Raw genomic sequence first — 23,797 nt, forward strand, 5'->3', positions numbered from 1 at the left:
TCTATGATTTATATTCATATTTAAGAGAACTTATTTTTATTATTAATTTTGTAATAATAAGATATAATTATAAATAACATAATGAATTTACCTATATTGGTCATAAAATATATGAACTTATTAGTAATTATTCATTCATTCTTTTATCATTATTACTAATCTACTTTAATTTTTAAGTAACCTTCATTTGTTAGAAATTGTTCTCCCAAAATTCTTCTACATGAAGAAATTGTATGTTTTTTGTTGGAAAAGTGTATCAATATGATTAGATTAGGATTTAGTACTAATACCACTAGGAGCATAGGGTAAAATAACTAGGCTATGATGAAAATGCTATAAACTATTTAATGGTCCAAATTTGTTCAATTGTCTTACATGATACAAATGTATGAACAATCATGTACATGTTCAGATAGGGTGATCATTTCAAATAAAATGCCTAGCATAGCTAAAAACTAGACAATATAGTTGGATTATTTTGATTGAATTTGATTTTACGTAAGGGTGGGGATTAAACCTATTACATATTCATTTGGCAAGTCTCTACTATCTATTTAGTCTTAATCATGACTAGTAAATCTTGGATCAATTTCATGCGAATTTTTTTTTTTTTTTTAATCACATTAGTATTCTTCAATATGAATTTTTTTCTATGCACATGAGGCATTTCGTGTGGCCCTAGGAAGAGGATAGAAACATAAAGGACATGTTTAGTCATGGTTAATAAGTTTTCATATCCATTTCGAGTTCCTTGCATGCCATAGGGGAAGGAGTGCTAAATGGGGTAGCTAGCACCAATTCAATTAAAGACAAATTTGGTTTCTCCTTAAGTCTTAACAAAACCCTAATCATTTGGTGACATCTTCATGTGCAACTCACTATATACCTATCAATGAAAAGAACCACTGAGAAGCAAAAATATTTAGAGATAAATCCTAATAGGGTCATATGCCTTCTCTTTATCAAATGCAAATGAGTCTAGCGTAGAATAAGTGGAGGTTGTGTAGAAGAGAACAACATTAGAAAATGGAGTGATTGTTGTCAGCGAGATCTTGACGGTGTTGGCAATTTCTCAAGAATACGTATATGCAAAATAAAGAAGCATAATAAGGTACATGAGCTATTGGATAGAATGCCATCAAAGTGATGTCATCTCATGGAGTATGATGATTATAGAGTATCTATGGGTTTTTATTGAATCTTTCTACCCATTCTTGTCTTTGGAGTTCTATTCTTGAACTATAGGTGATAGTTGTACACTTTCTTTAAATGAGATTATTTGTTGACATCGAGAAGCTTGATTTGGGTTATGTTTTCATTGTAGGTTTTAGAAGATTGGATTGAGTGCAAAAATAGGGTTTATGCTCATTTTAGATCAATTTCATGAATGTAAAACTCATGTAGTTTGCTAGCAATTTTCAACAATTCTAACATCCCAATGTCTTTGTGTAGCTTGTGGCTCAGCGAGTTCACACTCAAATTGCAAATCCTTGGTTATTCTTTATCGCAACAAAAAACTTCTTATAGAGGTCATATCTTCATCTAATGAGCTGTAAGTTTGTCATTTGTTAGGGTTTGGTTGTTAATTTATATGGGAAAGTGTGCCCTAGGTTCAAAATTTGGCTACAGCAATACCAAAAATTGATTATGCTAATCTAACAAATTATGGCTCGTGAAAATGACATAGTAGTCATGACCATCATTTTCATACAAATTGTTAATGAGCTCCACACTCTTAAAGAAATACTTGGTATTATTTAATAATTATTTCTTGTAAGGGACTAATGGTTTACACATCTTCTAAGATTTAAGTTAATTGTCCTCTTATATTGGATTGAAATTCTTCTTCTTCTTTTTTTCTCTCTACTCTTCATTATATTACTTGGATGTATCCTCCTATTAGCTTAACCATTGCACCTTGTTGAGGTGTAATTGCTAGTTATAATAAAATGATTGATTGAGTGAGAATGCCTAAAACAAATTTTGTGTTCTGGTCAAATAAAAAAGCTCTTTTTTCCCCTTCACTATTAGAATGACATTCTATAAAAAAAATAATGACAGTAAGGACATCGTAGTTGAATAGAAAATCTAAATAATCAAACGTTAAATAATTCAATAATAATTTAGATTTTTAAGCTTAGGTAAAGTTAGAATTAAAGGTTAAATATAAACATAGAAGGAAAATATATACACTAAAATATTTTATACAAATATTAAATTATAAAATTATGTTGGAAATTAGTCTAAAATTTATTTAAAGTATTAAATTTTTATGACAATCATTGTGAGGATTCAACTATATAGTTTTTGAGTCAAACTCATTAATCCATAATTCATTAGTAGTGACTTCACAAGAATAAATGAAACACTTAAAATTCATAAAATTGATGAAAATTAAAAAAAATTATAATAAAGAACAATACATTTTATCAACATTTGTTGCCCTTTATACCCTTCATATCTGAAAAGAAATATATAAGAGTCGTCATGACCATAGTGACTTGTGGATCATCTAAAAGAGTGGTAAGAATACTGATTATATAGTGCCTAGAGGGGAGGCGTAAAAACATAACTTGGACTTCCTCTATATGCATATGGTTGCCGTGGCAGTTTCATGATATATCTCGTTTCTAATTTTAAACTTATGAAAACAACTTTCATAACAAGAGCTTTGTGCAAGCAGCAGTCCCTACCTTTTGGGGCTCATATGTTTGATGTGTGGTGGGGTATGTATTCAATAGGGCAATCATTTTTTATTCAAATGCATTATTTGCTATGTGTCATAGGGTATAAGATGAAATAAAATTAGACATGGATAATGATCTATACTGATTTCAATTTGCACAATGGTAAATTTGAAGTAATTCTTTGGTGGTCGAACACATAATGCCAAACCTAATCCTAGAAGTGATCCAAAAATTGTGCCACACATAATATTCATAGGAATGAAGCACCTGAATGCCAAAAGGAGTAGTTAGAATGTCACCAAAATTAAGAATCTAGATACGAACCACATATAACAAACATTAATTGATTAATCATGTTGTATAAGGCCCTTCAAAAAAGTTCTACCAAACAGCTTATGGTGTTACATCATATCATAAATATGAGATGAAAATTAATAGAAAATGGTGCAAATCCTAAATTAAGACATCTGAGAGCTGAAAGAGCATTACCAGTCATTAATATTTTATATTGTTGTATTGCTCCATTTTTTGTGAATATTCAGTATTCCTTGAGGATTAACATCAGGATTGCTAAATTGGCTCATTTAAAGTTTTAAGAGAACTTCTTTGGTACCTTAAAAGAAGTTTCAAATTTCACCTATTTCTATTTCAGATTTTATTAATATTTATCACCTACAAGTATACAAAAAAATTAGTTCCTTCAAACATTTGTTCATTAAGGAAATACGACAATCCTCATGAAAAGGATATTAAAGGCTCTAAAGCCAACATGACCCAAGGTCAAAGTCAAAAAATCAGGCCCAGATTTAGACATTAGCACTTTTTAAACTGTAAATTGAAATAGAGGCATATGATAACAACAAACAAATGGAGTTGAAAATAATGAAGTAACATTAACAACAAACAAATGAAGTTGAAAATAATGAAGTGAATAGAGAGAACAAAATATGACAAAACTATAGTGTGTTGGCTGTAAAAATAGTTTAAATATCTGTATTTTCAATGCTTACAAACTGTACAGTCTTTAATACAGTGGCTACTAAACAACACCAAATATATCACAAGCATTTACATGGAGCATGTACCTTGATATTATATATTTTGTTGTATAGACATGTAGGAAAAAAAATTTATTCTATATTATGTCTTTTTTTTACATGTTTCCATATATTCGATGAGATGGAGACAACAACACATTCTAATAACAAACTTGGAAAATCTGTATGAGCTCTGTAGTTTTGTCACTTATACATATTGTTATGCTTTGTTAACATGTACAAACTATATACATAAGGTGGTGAATTGCCAAAATTGATGTTGAGAGATTTTGCTTTGATTTGCTTCTGATATAGATAATGTGCCTGCACAAAAAGAATGTGGTAGTTAGAGCTACACAGTAGTTTCATGCGAATTTTGTGATGAAATACACTAAACATTTGAAAAGAATGAATTATTTCAACTGCGTGACTGTTTTTATGGTGTTGTTCATTTTACCTTGTTGCGTGGTGTTGTAGTTTTCCAAAATTATTCGAATGATCATTTGTTGCCTATGTACCCTGCAATTTGCAAATAAATATAAGTTAGTAGTTTTGTTTGTATTTCTTTGAAATAAATTTGATTGTGCATAACTGTAGTACTAGAAAATTGTATATAAATGCTTACAGTTGAAGTCTCTCTTGTGATTGTTGTGATTGTGTGGTCCATAGCGAGTGTAATAGTGCCTTGAATCTCAACGTTCCGCATCATGTATACTGCTGCAGACATAGTCTTTGTGTACTTGTCAAATTCAATTTTTGTTAGTTTTGGGAAATAGTCTTGCAAGAGCTTGCCGTGTAGACTACATTCAAAGATGTTGTCTTCTATTTCGATGGTACATTAGAGATAGGGCTGGAATTGAAATGTTGTATCTTTTCCACATTTAGTGTAGTGAATGCCAGTTAGATCACCTGTTGTTGATACAAACACTACTTGTTGGCAAATTTTGCATAGTGGCTAATAGAGTGAGCTATGGACATTTTTTGCTCGCAATGTTCCTGTTACCTGGAATTACAAAGAGTGAGGTCAATTGTAACTAATTGCAATGATATTTTTGTTCTCATTGAATACTGAATTTTAGCGAATTGTTATTTTTTTAATTACCTGCAAATTGGTGGCTGCATAGTGCATTTGTCATTGAGGTTGTCTATGTAGGTGGCTAGGCCTAATCTAATAACTGTTGAACCTCGTGGGCTGGTGCATGTGACATTTTTTAGTAGCAGCAAAAGTGTTGTGGGCAATGTTGTTGATCTGCAAATATTTTCTAGGCTTTTGTAGCTATAGTTGTGCATTTTTGGTACTATGAACTAGCAAGAGAAAAGTAGATATTACATTTTTTAGTAGCAGCAATAGTGTTGTTGGCAATGTTGTTGATCTGCAAATATTTTCTAGGCTTTTGTAGCTATAGTTGTGCATTTTTGGTACTATGAACTAGCAAGAGAAAAGTAGATATTAAGAATTTAAGTACTGAAGTTAGATAAAAGCATTATGGTAAAAGTTATTGTGTTATTTGTTACTCACAGTCGCTGTGTCAAATGGATATTGTCCATCTCTGCTCTGGAGTTGGAATTATGTGGGCTTTTGCACATATGAAGTTACAAAGATGCCAAGACTGCCAGTTGGATAGCTATTGTGTGACTGAATCAGCTGCGATATTTTGGTATTAGGTGACAGTTTCTAGTGTTTGCAAACAGTAGGTATTTTTTCCACTTTAGTTTCTGACCAAAACTGTATGCAGTAGTCAACATTTCCTCTTCATATTGTGAATTTTTTTCCTTGATTCCAAATTTCTGAATGCGAATGCTTGTTCCAGGAGTCAGCCAGTGCAAATATATATCAATCAAGGTGTTGGTAATGTTTGTTGTTATAGTGAGGAGATCAGCTTTGTCTATCAAATCTATATGTGAAATTCATGATCTTTGTTCATTTTGTGCAGAGTTCTTGCAAGCTGGTCCATATGTAGCTAGGATGTCACCCTCAAAGACTATTGTTGATGGTGTGTTACAGATGTCAAATATGGAAGTTGGGGAAGTTGCAATGAGCTTCTATCTTCAATGAAAGTGGATAGATTATCTTCAAATACACAGACTATAATAAACATGTATATTGAGCCATTATAGAGGAGTATGAAAGCAGTAAGACTACTTGCCTTTTTTTCTTGTTATTATGGACAATAGTTGGAGAGCCTTTGTTCTGATCTATTTCCATGGTTTGCTGAAATGGACCTGTAGTCAAAACGGACTTACAGTCAAGATGCAGCCAATATTGGTGGTTAATTGTAGGCTATTATATTTATTTTTGTGTTTGATGTGGGGAGTAGATTATGGTGTCATTTGCTACAGTTACAATTGGATTGTAGCTATAAAGTTGTCAGTCCAGTATGTGTTTAGAATAGTAACTTTTGTGATCTCGGTATCTGTGTTATGTATCCAAATATGGTCAAGGTTGCTTTCTTGTCTGTGTTGTTGTGTTATCTATTGCAAGTTTTAAATTGTGTTGTTGCATAATGTTGAAAAGGTGTGATTTTTTTGTTGATGTCTTTACGATGTTGATGTTGAAGTCTCTTGCAATTAGTAGTTTTGAATGTTTCAATAGAGTGGTGGTGATGTTTTGCATGAAAGCGAGAAAATTGTTTGTTGGTGCAGTTGGTGTCATATATATGTTTGCAATGTGCAAGCATTTTTGCATATAAGAAATACCAATTATGATTGATTCGAGGTGTCTTGTTGCGTATGTTTTTATGTTTTGCATTGTGTTAGTTTTGCTACAACATGTGAGTAATCCATGAATGGCGTACGATGGGTAGAAGTGAAATCTTTCATTTAGTAGTGGCAGTTGGTCAATGTGTTTGGCTTTTGTCTCTTGTAGACAAAGTAAAGTTGCACTATGCAAGTCATGATCGGGGTCTATTTCTTTTGCATGCAGTTGCAAGCGTCAGGTGTTTAAAGTACATATTGTAATGGTTGTTAGTGATGTAGGAAAAAGAGTGTAATGTAGAGGCCATTGTGATAATGTTTCTAGTCATTACACTTCTACTTTGACTTTCTGGGATAGCCTAAAATTATTGTGATGTAGTTTGTTCATCAAGTACAATTTTTCTATGTCTCTTATGTGAGATAGAGCAGTGTACGAAAGGTCGTGTTGATAGACCTTTGTGGGGTCAAAAGCAACAGTGTCCATTGTCAAACCCTGTGCTCTGTGAATAGTTCTTGCAGATGCAAGTTGTATAGGAAATTGTGATCGTATGATTATGTTTGTTAATGTTCGCATTCTTCTTGTGATTCGTGTGAGTAGTGTCCATGTAGCTGGTGTTCTATCTGTGTACATATGTTGCAGTTGTTGTCTTCGTAGTTTTCTGATATCAAAATCATTGAACTTGATCCAGAGGACGTCTTCATTGTTGTTTGTGTGTAGCTGGAATGTGCCATTAGCGCCATTGACCAAACCATCTCGTGTGTCACGATTGTCTGCTATAAGCTCAACTAGGATTCTTGGTTTCACGAATATAGTTGAGGGTAAGCTTGTCCTCTCTACTTGATTAGGGTTCTTCTCTAATGTTTTATCTTTTTTATCAATTGCTTCGAGTTTATAGAGTGTTGTTGGTAGGAGGTCCAACATTTTTCTATTGTGGTCGTCAACAATAGAGTTGCATTGGAACAAATGTGGTAGTTTTCGATCATTAGGTATAGACTTCTAACATGCTTTATTTATGTACCAAATGTCTTCATCTGTTTGTTCACAGATTCTTATATGGTTTAGAACGAAGACAAAGTGTTTACTTCTTTGTCTAACAAGACTTTTCAAGTTGTAGTATTTGACATTGTCAGTCCAAAATGTGTATGGAATTTTCTCACCATTAATTCTTGGTTCTTCGAAAATCCATCCGTCACATACTGGTTGTGCTTGGTATAAGTCACCAAAAAATATGATGTCTTACCAAATGCTTGAGTCGGTGTATGCTTTATTTGGTGTAGTCTTTTGTCTATGTTGTATATGGTTGTTGATCCTATTAGCGATGTCTCATTGATTAAAAAAATTGAAGTTGATCTAGTCTCTTGCTTAAGGTATCCAAGGTGTCCGAGTCTAATGGTGTAATGTTCGATGAGTTACATGGGAGATGAAATATGGAATGAGCAATTAGGCCCCCTATGTTGTATGCAGCCTTTCTTGTCGGTGCGACAACAATGCCTTTTGGTTTCAGTGGATCGCTTTGTAGTTGTTTGTCATATAGGTGGATCAAAGCCTCATAGAGCAATTTTGCTGTGAAGATTTTGCAAGTTCCTGCTCCTCCCATTAGGGATAAGTATAGTGGTTTATGTGGAGAAAGTCTTTTTGTCATAATGACATCCTTTAATATTGTTTGTTGCTCTTTGTTTAATTGTCTTCGCATTCTGAAGTATTCTTGTGTGCTTTACAAGAATGGGTGTGCAATTTCTGAAAATAATTCATTGTGTACAGTTTGAACATTTTGCTTTGGTTTGGGTTTTCTATTGTGCATTAGGTCATTAGCTAAATCGTATTGTTCTTGCGTTGTTGATTCATTGTCAGATTGTATGTGCCAATCGAATATCATTGTTGCATTTTCACTGTTCTCTAGTTCGTTTTGTACATTGTCTATGTTAGCCCATACATAATCAATTTGAGCATTGAACATTTTTTCAATTTTTGCTATTTGTGTTTTTTTAGCATTGAATGCATCAACCCATGTGTTGTGTTCTAATAGCAACGTTTCCTCATTTACTTGGAAAGGCATGTATAGCATGAGTTTTTCTCTACAGTAATTGTCATAGTCAATGTGTGGATTGTATTTGACAAAGCGTATAATTTGTGCTTTTCATCTTTTTCAAAAATCAATTGATTTATTATAGTAGAGTGTAGTGTACTCAGCAAGTGATAAATTCTCCAGTGTAGCTGGCCTTGATATGTATTTTTCTATTGTAGACGTATACATGATGTTTTCAGAGTTGTCATGTTCTTTAGCCAATAGTTTTGGGCTTTTTAGCATAAGTACTCTGCTCTTAGATTGTGCAGTGTTAATAAACACAGTTTTTCTTGATGATCTGTGTAATGCCAATGACAGTGCAATATGGATAGCCTAACAACTAGACATTTGTTGGTAGTTTAGTAACGCATTTCCAAGTTTGCATATAAATTCTATTTTGTTCTCATAGGTTGTTGTTGTTTGCTTGCGCAATTGTTGAAAGGCTAATGTTGTTGTTGTATCTTGCTTTGTCATATAGGAGCAACAGTAGGATGCAACAACATAGGCATCTAGTATGAATTGTGTATTAGTATTCGTATACCACAGAGATGGCACTTGCCTTGCAAATGCATTTGTTTAGATGTCACTTGGTTCTCTTTTTAGTAATAGTACTCTTCTTCTTAATGTCACTTGAAGCATTAAGATGTAATCGACTTCAATAATTTGTAACTCATTGAGAAATTGGTCAAATGTAACATCGCTTGAATATTGTTTTTGCTCAAGTTGTTTGAAGAGTTCTATTGCTTTGTCTTTCACTCTTGTATCTGTTGTTGGTAAAGGCTCTAGAATAGTTGTTTTTCTCATTGGAGGCATCAGAAAGTTGAACCGACAAGTTGATGTCCTATACCTCTTGCAACTTTTTGTGTGATGGTGTGTTTGAATTTTTGCAAGGTTTGCATCTAGAAGCGTAGAATTAGAAGAGACGTATTTGTCAACGAAGTTCACGATTTCTTGATTTGTGCATTTTCCATATATGGGTGCATTTTCAGTCTAGACCATAAAATCTGCATGTTCATTACCTCTATTTTGAAATTCAGTGACAAAGAAGTAGTCTAACACTTTGCCAAATAGATCTATATTTTTTAACATCATTCTATGAAATGCATTAAGTCGATGATTGAAATACCAAGTGCATAGAACTAGATTTTGTCTTATTTGAAAATCTAAATTTCTATCCTCTATAGTCTCAGTGTCTTTATAGTTATTGTCAGCATAGATATCATCCAAAGCTTGTACTAGTGGTGGCCATAAGTGCTCAGCACTTGTTAGTGTAGCAAAGAATGTTGGGGATCCTAGTTGTCTTATCATTGCAAATATGTTTTTCCTTGTATTGTCCAAGTAATCAGGTGATGTATGAATACTTTTCAATGATCTAAATCCAATTGGTGATCTTAGTATTCGTTCAATGTTTGCTGGGGTGCAGACATCTTTTGCCAAAAACATTTTACCTTTGAGCTCAACTTTTCTTATGCAAACCCATGCAACTGAAGAGATTTGTTGAATGATAAGTTTTATTGCTTTAAAGAAAATGTTTGTAATATGCATGGCAAAGTCATTCTCTACGTGCATGAGCTCCCATTTCACTATTTTTTGGAACGAGAAATTTGAGACAATATGTTGTGGTCTTGGATAACCATAGAAGAGAGTGGGAAAGTTCATTTCCTCAGAGTTTTGATCTTGAAATATTCCAAGAGGTCTTATTCCTTTAGAAGGTGCAATCTTGATTATCGTTATATCAAGATCTTTGATTGAACGAGTGTTATTGAACCAATGGATAAGTGATTCTGAGACTGGTTCATTATTCAATTCATGATTGTCATTAGAGCCTTGCATTCTTGTATTGCTAACAGATGCTATCTCCTTTTTCCCCTTAGAGTGGCTTCCCAATGCTCATCTATGACAACATTCTCTCTAATATACAAGGGCGTTGTTGCTAGAGTTGATAATGCATTCATCACACGTAAGGGTCTTATATTGCCTTAGGCATATGCATTTTCTTACTCTAGTTTTCATTTCAATCTTATTGCAATTGTTCTGTTGTCATCTAATTGTCAAAGCAATACTCATTGTACTTTATCAATATCTACAGGCACATTGATGATTGTTCCATTTAGGCCATACTGTGACGTTTTGTAACCTAGCTCTCTTATTTGTGCAAAAGCGATGCACAAGGAGAAGTCTTTCTTCTAGTGACGTTAGTGTATGTACTACATCGATATGTTTGTTTCTTTCTATCCTCCGAGGTGCAGCAAAAGGAGGAACGTTGCCAAATATCACTGCTTTGAAACATTGGGTACATACAGATTTGTTAATTTCAATTTACTTCTCTTCATGTGTTATTGGAAGAGAGTTGAAAGCATCGAGAAATGTTTGGTTAATGATTTGAGTGTTTTTTTTAAAATGTAACATTTCATAATAGTTGCATGGGTTTATGGGTGTGTCTTTGATAACACGTCGATATATGCTTTGGTTGATTTTGAGATTTGTTTGCGTGGTGAAAGTTGTTTAGACTTGAGTCTTTGAATTTGATACAAATGCAAGTGGAGGTTGTTTTGTGTTCGGCCATTGTCAACTTTTCCTTGCTTCCTATTTCGTTGAACAAAGCTTGTGCTTTTGTTGTTGCGTATTATATTTTTGAGGGAATGCAATGAATCCCTACTTTTGACATGACCTTGTTGTGTCGTTCTTGAGCATATTCTTGATAGATTGACAGGTGTTGTAGATTGTGCTTCAGGTGGTTGACTTTCTACCATGGAGGATGATGTTTGTTGCCTTTTGTTTTCGTTACTTTTTTGTTTGTTTGTCTGCTAACGTATTATTCCTTTTAAGGATCGTAGCGAGTTTCAAATGCTTGCATTCGTTGATGTTGTTCTTAGGTCTGTATCCTATGAGATGTTAAATGATGTTGCAGGTAGTGGTGTGGGTCGTGCAGTTTGTGGCTCGTGAGACTGTGAGGAGCCAAATTTATTGCAAGTACTATAGAGATCCATTCCCTAATAACCTTTTGTGCAAAAGTGAAATGAGTGTTGTGACAATGATGGTATATTCAATTAACTGAGAAGGGCAAGATAAAAGCAATGAAAGAAAATAACTACACCCTATGCATTAAAGTGGACGAATTCGCTGAAAGAAAGCTAGTTGTAAAAAGTAAATGAAAGTGATTTTCGAAGGTACTATATACATTTAAATTTGATTCAGATATTTGTAACTAGAAGCACAAGTAGAGCACTAGTACAATTTCATTAGACAAAAGTTTATGGTAGTTTCAAATTATTATTCATGGTATTTCAATTTTTGCTACAACAAGTGCAATGATTGATACAAAATTCAATTTATTAATAGGAAAAAGAGGACAATCTTCTAAGCAAGATTATATTATGATTATTATTAAAAATCTTAAAGGGCTTTCTAAAATCCCCACTTGATTGCTGAGTATAAAGGTCGTACCTACCACAAGTTTCGCTTGTCTATTTGCTAGCCGCTAGAATTCCTATGTCAATCAACTTTGCACTTGTTGCTTGTGTGGATGAAATCATTTAGGTCAAGTGTTCTATGAATAGATTACATAGATAAGGAATTGAAGAACAAGGAACCGTAACAAACATGTAGTTGGATTAATATTTATAATTTACAAAAAAGAGAAGAGAAGGAGAGGTCACATTGTTTCAAATCATTTAGGTCAAGTGTTTTATGAATAGCTTGCATAGATAAGGAATTGAAGAACAAGGAACCATAACAGACATATGTAATTGGATTGATATTTATAATTTATTAAAAAAAAAAAGAGAAGGAGAGATCACATTGTTTTTTTTATTTTAATAAGATGTATTATATTAGTTTTGTATCTTTTTTAGTTTTTGTAGTTATAATATATCTTAAGTTAGTATATGCATTTGAGGTGAAAAGATATATGTTTGTTTACTATTTTTTAACAAAAAAAAATTATATTATAGTACTATAATTTATATTGGGCATTCTATAATTATTGTGACTAGCTAAGCTTTCAATATATTGATTTATATAATCAACTAGAAAATCATTTATCAAATAACTTTTTTTCATAAATAATATATTAAAACAATATTAAACAAATTCTTAATTTATAATAAATGGTACACAATTTTAACTATATTTATTTTTATACCTAATTTTATCGTAAATAATAAATGGTATAAAATCTTAATTATTGTTTATGATAAATAATAAATAAATTATAATCTTGATAATTAAAACTGTATGAAAAAAAATTCTTATAAAAGATTTTCATAACTTTTTTTCTTATTATATTGTTCTTGCATTCTTGATGTTTTAAATGTTGTTAATATTTGAAATTTGTAAGATTAATTTGTAGAATAAAGATATAAATGTTGTTAAAACTAGAAATTTGTAAGATTAATTCTTAGAATAAAGATATAAATGATATAAATGTTGTTCAGATATGAAGTTGAACAAGATTTTATGTTAGCTTTAAAAAAACAAAGATTTGTTTCTAAATAAATTCAAAGAGTAAAGAGTTATTTAGGAAATAAAGAAGATGATATAGGATTGAGAAGATATTTATGATTTTCTAAAAAATACAAAGTTGACAAAATGAGTATCTTTAATTTTTTTTAAAAATTTTGGATTTAAGAAGAAAATAACCATGCATTTTTTTCTTTCAAAATTTAACAATTTGAATATATTTTCCATTTTTTGATTTATTGTCACGTTTGAATTTAAGAATTTAGAAATTAGCAATTATAGAATTTTTTGAGTTTTTGTAGATTTTAATTAAATTAAAAATTCAATGGTGAGAAAGGCAAGGTTAATCTGAAATTAAGATGAAAATAATTACAATTAGATGGAATGGAATTATTTGGAAATGAAAGTGAAATTAAAGTAATTTGACAAATTAATTTAATTTAGCAAGAGTAATTAGATAATTAAATGATAATTATTCAAACTACAAAATAATGAAAATTGAATTTAAGAACATTTATTGAGGTTTAGTTATTCAATAGATTTTAATTATAAGAATTTTAGCTACCAATAAATGAGAAAAGAAAAAACTATGCAACCAATTACAATTCAAATAGTAATATGCAAGAAAAAAAGAATAAAAAATTATATAAATTATTAAAAAAGTTTTACATTGAACATATTTTTGCATTAACAAAACTTGATATCATGATGAAATTGCAAAACTTGTTCCTTGATTTATTAAAATTATTTTTACATTTATTTTAAACAACAATCATGAAATTCTATTTTCAAAAAAGACGGCTAAAAAATAAACATACAAAACCACATATTCTTCAGGAAAACTATAAAACTGCTTGCCTTAAATTATTCATTCTCAGCATATTTTAGCGCTTGGCTGTTGTGTACACTGCAGGCTTTATTTCAGAATCAGAGGAAGGTCTCCAGAATTGTACAGTATGGAAATCTTTTGTCCATTTGATCTCTGTCCCAAAATTTGGCGCCCAGAACAATTGTTTTCTCACGCTCCGTGGCGAAGAGTAATTGTTGGAACAGACTTATGGTTTGAAGTGCAGCTGCGCCCAAACCTTAAGGCTTTGTATTTCTCAGTTCAAAGGTTATATGGACTTATCTTGCTAGCCTGGGTTGGTCCTAGTCTGACATGATTCTAAATCATGATTTTTTCCACTATTCATGATCCCAGAATCTAGCGCATTGAACATTTCATTTCTGAAGTTGTACAGTAAAGAATGATGGTTTATTTGCCAAGGATTTTGTGTATTATTATTTACTGCAGTCTGGTATAAATAGAATACTTTGTTGTGATAGCTACCTGCGTTTTCTTCACACATTGTCTTCTTATAAGAGAGACAAATTGCCTAGGCTTTAGCCTTTTGTGGGGTTAAATGCAAAAGAAGAAATGGGGAACTCTGAACCTTTTTATTTTCCTGAGATCCTAAAGTACCTTCTTCGAGCCAAGACAGTATTGTAATTATGGAAGAAAACGATAGTTATCAACTTGATCCTCTGTAGTCGATTTTTAGTGCTTTATTGGAGGTGATGCAGAATTTTAAGACGGTTGGGCTAATCCTAGCCTCCAGAATTGTAGTTTATCGAAATCTTATGGCAATATGATCTCTCTGTCCTAGAATTTGGGACACGGGACAATTGTTTTGTACAGCTCCACTCAAACCTAAATCTCAGTTTGAGTTGCTGATGTTGGAACGAGAGGGCTATTTGCCCCTTTATTTTTGGGTTCGCGTTGGAGAAATTGAAACCAAACCCTTAAAGCGCAACGACTGGATTCAGATTGTGATTTTGCTGTCGGCTTGAAGAATTTTTGGAGTTGAGAAGGGTTCAGTATTTATTTCTCCTGCTCGGCTTCAAAAATCTCCAAGGGTTTCATTAAAGCTTCCCAAACAAAACCCATTTCCCCACTAAATTCTCTGTGAAAATCCAACTGCGATTCTTGCTAAAATCCCAAAAAACGACTCAAAAAAGAAGACCAGAAAATGAATAAAGCAAAAACTACTGAAAATTTTGTAAAAGCAAACTTATAAATCAGTGCACAAAGTTGTCTAAATCATGAATACATACCTTGTCTCCTTCACTTCAACTCTGCAGTAATGTGAACGGTGAACCACAATGCTTCATTTTATTTGCCCACAATGTCGTCTTCCTGCAAATGCATTTACTGCATTTTTTCAGATCAAGCTTTTGCTTCTTTTCTAAAATGAATGATAGGGAACTCGAAATAAAAACAAATTGGTCTCTAGTATATTTTATTTGACTAAGATCCAATAAGCTAGTTATTCAAATATAGATAGTTCTATCAAAGAAACAAAAGACAAACCTTTTTTTCCACGACACGAAGAGACAAACCTATATCTCTCGTAAAGAGAAAAAGAGTCTTTGGTAATGCAAGAAAAGAAAAAGGGAAGGAGAAAAAGAGAAAATGAAATCTTCTTCCTTACAGTATTGTATGGTTCATAAATCACCCTCAAAGAGCAGTGTGATAAAGCATAAGAATTATCCTGATTATTTCTATTCAGTTTATTAAAAAGAGCTTCGGATCAATGGAAACTAAGAAAATTGATTCTTATAATAAATATAAATAAGAACTCCATTGCAGAGGGTATACCTAAGCAGCCATTTAAAAGCTATGGGAACGATGGAACCTGTGACTGCATAAGATCATATAGAAATCTTAATCATTCATTGGATAGGATGGCGAAATAAACCAATAAAGAATCAATTTCATTGGAGTCCAAAAAACCCAAATAATTTAGAGTTAATATTCGCTTGTAAGATACTTATTGGACATATAGAGGCATTTGTATCCTCATATTATATGAATAACTAATATGTGTAATGAGTCAATACTGATTGATTTCTAGGACCTCACTATTTATGATCCCATAGATTCTTCACAAGGAGCCGGATGAGAAGAAACTTTCATATCCGTTTCTGAAATAGAGATGGAATTCAAATAGTATTATATTATACAACCATCGACTAGAACCCAAAAAGAACGAAATTTCGTCACCAACATAGGGGAAGAATCAAGGGAATATCTTCTCGGGGTAATCGCATTTGTTTTGGTAGATTTGCTCTTCAGGCATTGGAACCTGTTTGGATCACATCTGGGCAGATAGAAGCAGGATGACGAGCAATTACTCATTATGCCCGTCGCGGTGTTAAAATATGGATACGTATATTTCTTGACAAACCTATTAGAACGAGACCTGCAAAAATACGTATGGGTTCGGGGAAAGCTAAGGGATCTCCGGAATATTGGGTATCCGTCGTCAAACCAGGTCGAATACTTTATGAAATAAGTGGAGTATCAGAGACTATAGCGAGAGCAGCTTTTCAAATCGTTGCATATAAAATGCCTATACATACTAAATTTATTACTAGTTCGCGTAAATAATGCCGAACCAAAGAGATATTTCTGGCAGAAAAAGATCATTTATTTGATATGATAAGAAATACCTTTTTTTTCTGCCGAGGTAACAATTGGAGGAAAAATGATTCAGTCCCAAACTTACTTGAATGTAGCAGACAACAGTGGAGCCCGAAAATTAATGTGCATTCGAGTGCTAGGAGCAGGTAATCGTAACACCGCTAATATTGGCGATATTATCATCGCTGTAATTAAAGAAGCAGCACCTAATATGCTTCTGCAAGAATCAAAAATAGTTAGAGCCGTAGTTATACGTACGTGTAAAGAACTTAAATGTAGCGATGGAATGATAATACGATCTGATGACAATGCAGCAGTTGTCATTGATCAGAAAGGAAATCCAAGAGGAACTCGAGTTTTTGGTTCAGTTACTGAAGAATTGAGAGAATTGAATTTCACCAAAATAATCTCATTGGCTCCTGAAGTACTATAAATACTGATAAATTATGTAAAAGTAATGTCAGGGATATTCCTAAAAAAAGATAAACATGCCTTTATATTTAGTAAATTATTAAGAATTAGTTCGTCATGGGTAACGACACTATTGCTAATCTAATGACTTGTATTAGAAATGCTGACATGGTAAAAAAAAAAATAGTTCGAGTGGCGGCTACTATTATTACCGAGAACATCACAAGGATTCTTCTACAAGAAGGCTTTATAGAGGATGTTAGGAAACAGAGAGAAGGTCAAAAATATTTTTTTATTTTAACTTCAAAATCTAGGGGAAGGACGCAAAAGAGATATATAACCGCTTCAAAGCGTATTAGCAAACCTGGTCTGAGAATCTATTCTAATTATCGAGAAATCCCTAAAGTTTTAGGTGGAATGGGGATTGCAATCCTCTCTACTTCGCAAGGAATAATGACTGATCGAGAAGCTCGACAAAAAAAAATAGGAGGAGAACTCTTATGTATTTTTTGGTAACTCCAAAACAAAAAGTAAATGCCTAAATTGCATTTTTGCCTACAATATTGCAATGCTATAAAAAAAGTAATTTACTATTATAAAAATTGAGTGTTCATTGTCAGAAATTTAGCTGACAAAAAAAAGAATTCAATTATATTCAATGAATATTATTAAGTTAGTAATAGCTGATAAAAAAAGATATTAACGAAGAAAAAAAAAAAATGAAACGTCTTTTATTTTATTTAATTAAATGATTCTTCTCTTTTAGAAATCTAATGTCATAGTTAGGTTAATAACAAAGTTTAATAATATTATAATTATAGCGAAAATCTAGAAATGAGTACCAAAAAGAATTTTGTCACTCTTGATGGCGTAGTTACCATAGCATATCCTAATGCTATGTTTTTAGTCCATCTAGATAATGATATAGATGTTTTAACGGTTATATCGGGTAAAATGAGATATCGAACAATACGAGTAATACCGGGGGATAGAGTAAGAGTTGAATTACCTGTTTATGATTTAAGCAAAGGACGTATAATATATAGATATCTCGTCAAACGAAAGGATGATGCTACCGATGAGGCCCATTAACAAAAGATTTTAGTATTCAAAAAAGGACCACAAATATGAAAATGCGTGCTTCTGTTCGCAAACTTTGCGAAAAGTGCCGCCTAATTCGTAGACGGAAACGCCTTGTTGTAATTTGTTACAATCCGAGGCATAAACAAAAACAGGGATAATTCCCATTATAAGGAATTATAGAATAAATAAATTTCGGCGTCATATTCATACTAGATTATAATCTTTCTAAAATAGATTATAATCTATTTATAGAATAGATTTTTTTTTTTTACTTCAAAATATCAAAATTGATCAGAAATTATAACAAGAAAAGATTTGTGTCAAAAAATACGAAAAAATTTGTGTCAAAAAATACAAGAAAATATGTGCCACGTAGAGCTACAAGAAGATTTTTGCTATGTAAAACTAAACATCGAATACTGAAAGGAGTTATTTGTGTTCGAACAAGTTTTCGCAATACCATTGTTACTGTTACAGATACACAAGGGCAAGCGGTTTCTTGGTCTTCTGCCGGTTCTTGCGGATTCAAAGGTACAAAAAGACGTTCACCATTTGTTGCTCAGATTGCAATAGAAAATGTTGTTCATACCTTAGTAAATCAAGGTCTTCTGAAAGAAGCAGAAGTTATGCTACGTGGCAATGGTCCGGGGAAAGAACCAACACTGCGAGCTATTTATCAAAGTGGTATAAAAATAAAGAATATTTATGAGGTAACTTCTGTGCCACATAACGGGTGTAGACCTCCCAAAAGGAGACGTGTGTAAAAATTGAATATATTTCAAGAGAAAGAAATGATTCAATTCAAGAGAAAGAAATGATTCAATAATTTATTAAAGTAATTAGTGTAAAAATTAAAGTAATTAGTGTAAAAATTGAATATATTTCAAGAGAAAGAAATGATTCAATAATTTATGTAAAAATTAGAATTTGTAAAAATTGAATACATTTTAAGAGAAAGAAATGATTCAATTTTTACAAATTAGAATTTGTAAAAATTGAATACATTTCAAGAGAAAGAAATGATTCAATTAATTTTTTTTTTTTTTAAAAATAATTTATTAATTTATTAAACAATAAGTTTTATGAATAACAATAAAAAATCAGTCTCAATCAAGATACCAGAATTGAAGTGCATCGAATTCAGAGTAGAGAGTGACCGTTTTCATTATGGTCGTTTCACTTTATCTCCGCTTCGCAAAGGTCAAGCTAATACGATAGGCAGTGCAATAAGAAGAGTTTTACTCGAAGAAATAGAAGGAACATGTATCACATGTGCTAAATTTCACAATATATCAAACGAATATTCCACGATAACAGGTATTGTGGAATCAATACATGAAATTTTGCTAAATCTAAAAGAAATTGTACTCCAAAGTGATGCGTACGGAATTCGAGAAGGATCTATCTATGTTATCGGACCAAAAGAAGTAACCGCTGGAGATATCATACTACCACCTTCTGTGAGAATAATTGATACTACACAACATATAGCTAGCATAAACGAACCACTTATCTTAGATATATCATTACAAATTGAAAAAGACTGCGGATATACTATTAAAAATCCTTATAACTTAAAAATTAAGAATGAATTGGATGAATTTTTTGATATAGATGCTGCCTTTGCCCCTGTTCAAAATGTAAATTACAGTATTCACTCCTATTGGGACAAAAATGAGACACAAGAAATTATATTTCTTGAAATATGGACGAATGGAGCATTAGATCCTAAAGAAGCACTTTATGAAGCTTCTCGTAATTTAATTGACTTTTTCCTTCCCTTTCTAAATGCAAAGGAAGAGAATGCAAAGGAAGAGAACAGGGATAAATTAGCTATTTCGCATACATCGACTGATACGAAGGGAATAGATTTCAATCAAATGTATATTGACCAATTAAACTTATCTACTAGGATATATAATTGTCTCAAAAAGGCAAATATAAATACAGTATCAGACCTTTTGAATTACAGTCGAGAAGATCTCATGAAAATAAAACATCTTGGGAAACAATCTGTCAAAGAAATATTGGAATTGATACGAAATATTGGAATTGATTCACCGGGGAATACATTTTAGACTTATAATAGTTCTATTTTTTCTCCCCATTCATGACCCCTTTTTACTAAGTTCTTCTAGAAAGTCAATATGAAAAGAATTTTTGACCGTTTTGTAATTCTCAAAATAGTTGCAATTCTCAAAACAAAATAGTTGCAATTCTCAAAACAAAATAGTTTAGTTGCAATTCTCAAAATAGTTGCAATTCTCAAAACAAAATAGTTGCAATTCTCAAAACAAAATAGTTTAGTTGCAATTCTCAAAACAAAATAGTTGCAATTCTCAAAACAAAATAGTTGCAATTCTCAAAATAGTTGCAATTCTCAAAACAAAATAGTTTAGTTGCAATTCTCAAAACAAAATAGTTGCAATTCTCAAAATAGTAGTAATTCTCAAAACAAAATAGTTGCAATTCTCAAAATAGTAGTAATAATATTAGAAATAAAAGCATTTTAAAAAACATATATCTAGGGAGAGACCATTTATCTTAAAGCAACTACTCCCTAGATATATAAACAAAAGATTTTCCTCCTCCCCTATATTAAGATATTCTAATTTCTATCAAATTGGAAAAGACCTAGAGTTAAAGATTCATCGATAGGTAACGTTGCTCCAATACCTAACCAAAGAGCTACTGCGGTACCGATTAAGAATACTGTTGTAGCTACTGGACGACGAAATGGATTTTGGAATTGATTCGCATTCTCCAAGAAAGGAATTGTCAATAGTCCTGCAGGTACTGAAGCCATTAAAAGGACACCTAATAATTTATGAGGTACTGTACGAAGTATTTGAAATACGGGGAAAAAATACCATTCGGGTAATATTTCCAAAGGAGTTGCAAATGGATTTGTCGGTTCACCAATCATTGATGGTTCTAGAACTGCTAAACCTACGGTACATGCAATAGTACCAAAAATAACTACTAGAAAAATATATAAGAGATCATTGGGCCAAGCGGGCTCGCCATAATAATTATGTCCCATGCCTTTAGCTAATTTAGCTCTTAATACAGGATCATTCAAGTCAGGTTTCTTTGTTATTGGGATAAGTAGATTTTTATGAATGAATATGAATCTATCCCCCGAAAGAACTGGACATGCCAATTTTGATCATCCGGCTCGAGCAATAGTTGAAATAAAAATGATGAACGACGTATCGTTAGAATCAGTATAACTAAGAAGATCTATGGAAAATTCATAATTTTATTTTTTCGTATGCTCAGTATCCAAGTAAGCTCACAAATTTGATCATGATCAATATGCCTTTTGGATCATCTTATTCCTTGTAATCTGTGTTTATCTAGACCCTCACAATGTATTTTGCATACAAGGTATTGACTTGTTACTGATCTGGCCTTTTTCCTTCTTTAGATCCCTTCCTTTACTCCGATAATTTACCGTATTGAAACGCAAGGGAAATGCATGCATTTTCATACTATGAAAAGGAAAGGATAAATTTAAGTAATAAATTTGAGTTCTGAAATGTTATTACTATTACCTGGATCTCACGGAGCCTAATTCGGATTCGATCATAGAAATAATTCTCTTATAACACAACAAAGTGTTTGCCTTTTGCCCAGGTTCTAAACCTCTTATTTTTGGAAAGAAAATTGGGATAGAGACACATTTCAATCTAAATCTTTATATGACAGATCCTATAAATTGATCTGCACGGCCTAACTAATAGTTCAAGTCACACACTCCCATAATCCATTTTCTCCATTTGAGATTAGTATCTACTTCAATTCTTTGTATTAAATATACTTAATACTTAATAATTGAAAGGAGAAATCCGAGAAACATGTTTTTCGCGGCAATGATCTATTAGAAAAAAAGAAAATAATAGGTTTTCAATACTGATTCAAAATGTAGATTTCCTTTTTATAAAGGACCTGAAATACCTTGTTTGCGGATCATTAGAAAATGCATTAACATAAATACAACAGTAAGAAGGGGTAATATGAAAGTGTGTAAACTATAAAAACGAGTTAAGGTCGATTGGCCCACACTAGCACTTCCGCGTAATAACTCTACCAAAGGAGTTCCTATTAACGGAATGGCCTCAGGCACACTGGTCACAATTTTGACTGCCCAATAACCAATTTGATCCCATGGCAAAGAATAACCGGTTACACCGAAAGATACGGTTAATACGGCTAGAATTACACCCGTAACCCAAGTTAATTCGCGAGGTTTTTTGAATCCACCTGTTAAATAAACGCGAAATACATGTAAAATCATCATTAAAACCATCATACTTGCCGACCACCGATGGACCGATCGAATTAGCCAGCCAAAGTTCACTTCAGTCATTATGTATTGAATAGAGGCAAAAGCTTCTAGAACGGTGGGGCGATAGTAAAAAGTCATAGCAAAACCGGTAGCTACTTGTACCAAAAAAGAAGTCAGTGTGATTCCCCCTAGACAATAAAATATATTCACGTGAGGAGGAACATATTTACTAGTGATATCATCTGCAATCGCCTGAATCTCAAGACGCTCTTCAAACCAATCGTATACTTTATTGAGATAGGTAAACTCAAGTCCCCCCTTTGAAAACCGTATATGAAAATTTCTTTTCATAAGGCTTAAACAAGAACACTCAAATAAAAAACTTTTTTGAACAAAGTACATGGCTTGTAAAAAAAAAAAAAAAAAAAAACCAGTACATGGCTTGTACAAAGTATATGGTAATTTTTTTTTCCTTTTGATGTGTATGCAACACAGCAGCTATCTTATTCATTTGCATTAAGCTAAAACTTCCTTCTTGCATACGAGCTCCGCCAGAAGCACATACGAGAATTAATGGAAGAAGATGCTCAGTAGCATACTGTATTAAACGGGTTATTTTCTCACCCACTACGGATCCCATACTGCCTCCCATGAACTGAAAATCCATAACTCCGAGTGCGACAGGAAGACCATTTATTTGACCTATGCCTGTTTGAATAGCGTTGGGTAAACCTGTTTCTTTTTGTTTCTATACAATGGCAGCACGAGAATATGCCAAGATTCCTTGTCAATAAAAAAGATTTGGGAGCAGTTACAAACTTCCAAATTAAATATTAAAAAAGAATTCTCGAAATAATAGCTGGCCGAAATAATAGGAAGCCAAATGGAGGCCGAAATAATAGGCCCGAAAAAGTAAGGCCCGAAAAAGTAGGACCCGAAAAAATAGAGCTCGAAAAAATTGGGGCGAAATAATTTCAATATATATATTTTTTTTGTTAAATATAATTTTGCATGCACATTCATGCTTTTTTTTTGCGGGCAGTGGGGGAATTTGAAACAAATTCCTGGAATGTGAAGAGACGTCTGTTGGGGGATATGAGGAGCCTCTCAGAAGTTATAAAACCAAGGCTCCTCATTTCATTTTCATTTTATGTTTTTGCAGGAAGGAAGAGGTGGAGGTTATTGGAGGATCAGATTGGAGTTTTTGAATAGGAGTAAATTGAAGTTTTGGTGTAACATTTTTGCAGGTGAGATTTCTATTTTTTATTTACATTTTCATTTAGATTTAGATGTAGATGTAAATTGAAATTCAAAATTAATTATAATATTCTACTTTGATTTAGATTTCAATTTTAATTAATTTCATTTAGATTTAGAATTCTGTTCATAACTATTTAGGCTTGCATTTAATAGTTTAGTCTTGCATGTTTGATTTAGATTTAGATTTGGATTCAAAATCTATTTCATATATATATTTTATAATACTTTTCATTGTTAATGGTGCTTGATGGGAGTGTTTTAGGGGTGTCTTCTTTTCTATTTCTGAAATATTTTGGTCCAATATGTACTTTCCTAACCAGATCTATCCATTTTCTTCTGATTCA

The 23,797-nt window shown here is 32.3% G+C and overlaps 1 protein-coding gene and 1 long non-coding RNA gene across 2 annotated transcripts; both read right to left on the reverse strand.

Annotated features, from left to right (window-relative positions):
• Window positions 1-3,804: 3,804 nt before the first annotated feature.
• Window positions 3,805-15,158, reverse strand: LOC149532156 (uncharacterized). Its single transcript, XR_016359116.1, has 4 exons — window positions 15,040-15,158; window positions 4,350-4,727; window positions 4,182-4,243; window positions 3,805-4,048 (listed from the first exon to the last, which is right to left on the reverse strand). It is a non-coding gene; the product is annotated as an uncharacterized LOC149532156 (long non-coding RNA).
• A 4,433-nt stretch (window positions 15,159-19,591) lies between these two features.
• On the reverse strand, window positions 19,592-22,559 carry LOC149532157 (cytochrome b6-like). The gene is made up of 2 exons (XM_089811208.1): window positions 21,862-22,559; window positions 19,592-21,030 (listed from the first exon to the last, which is right to left on the reverse strand). Exons 1-2 carry the CDS (start codon window positions 22,542-22,544, stop codon window positions 20,511-20,513), a joined length of 1,203 nt encoding a protein of 400 aa, XP_089667334.1. The 5' UTR covers window positions 22,545-22,559; the 3' UTR covers window positions 19,592-20,510.
• Window positions 22,560-23,797: the final 1,238 nt, after the last annotated feature.

This window comes from Cupressus sempervirens, chromosome 11 (genome assembly GCF_028749045.1).
Source record: "Cupressus sempervirens isolate cs-2001-9-10 chromosome 11, ASM2874904v1, whole genome shotgun sequence".
Classification (NCBI taxonomy): domain Eukaryota; kingdom Viridiplantae; phylum Streptophyta; class Pinopsida; order Cupressales; family Cupressaceae; genus Cupressus; species Cupressus sempervirens.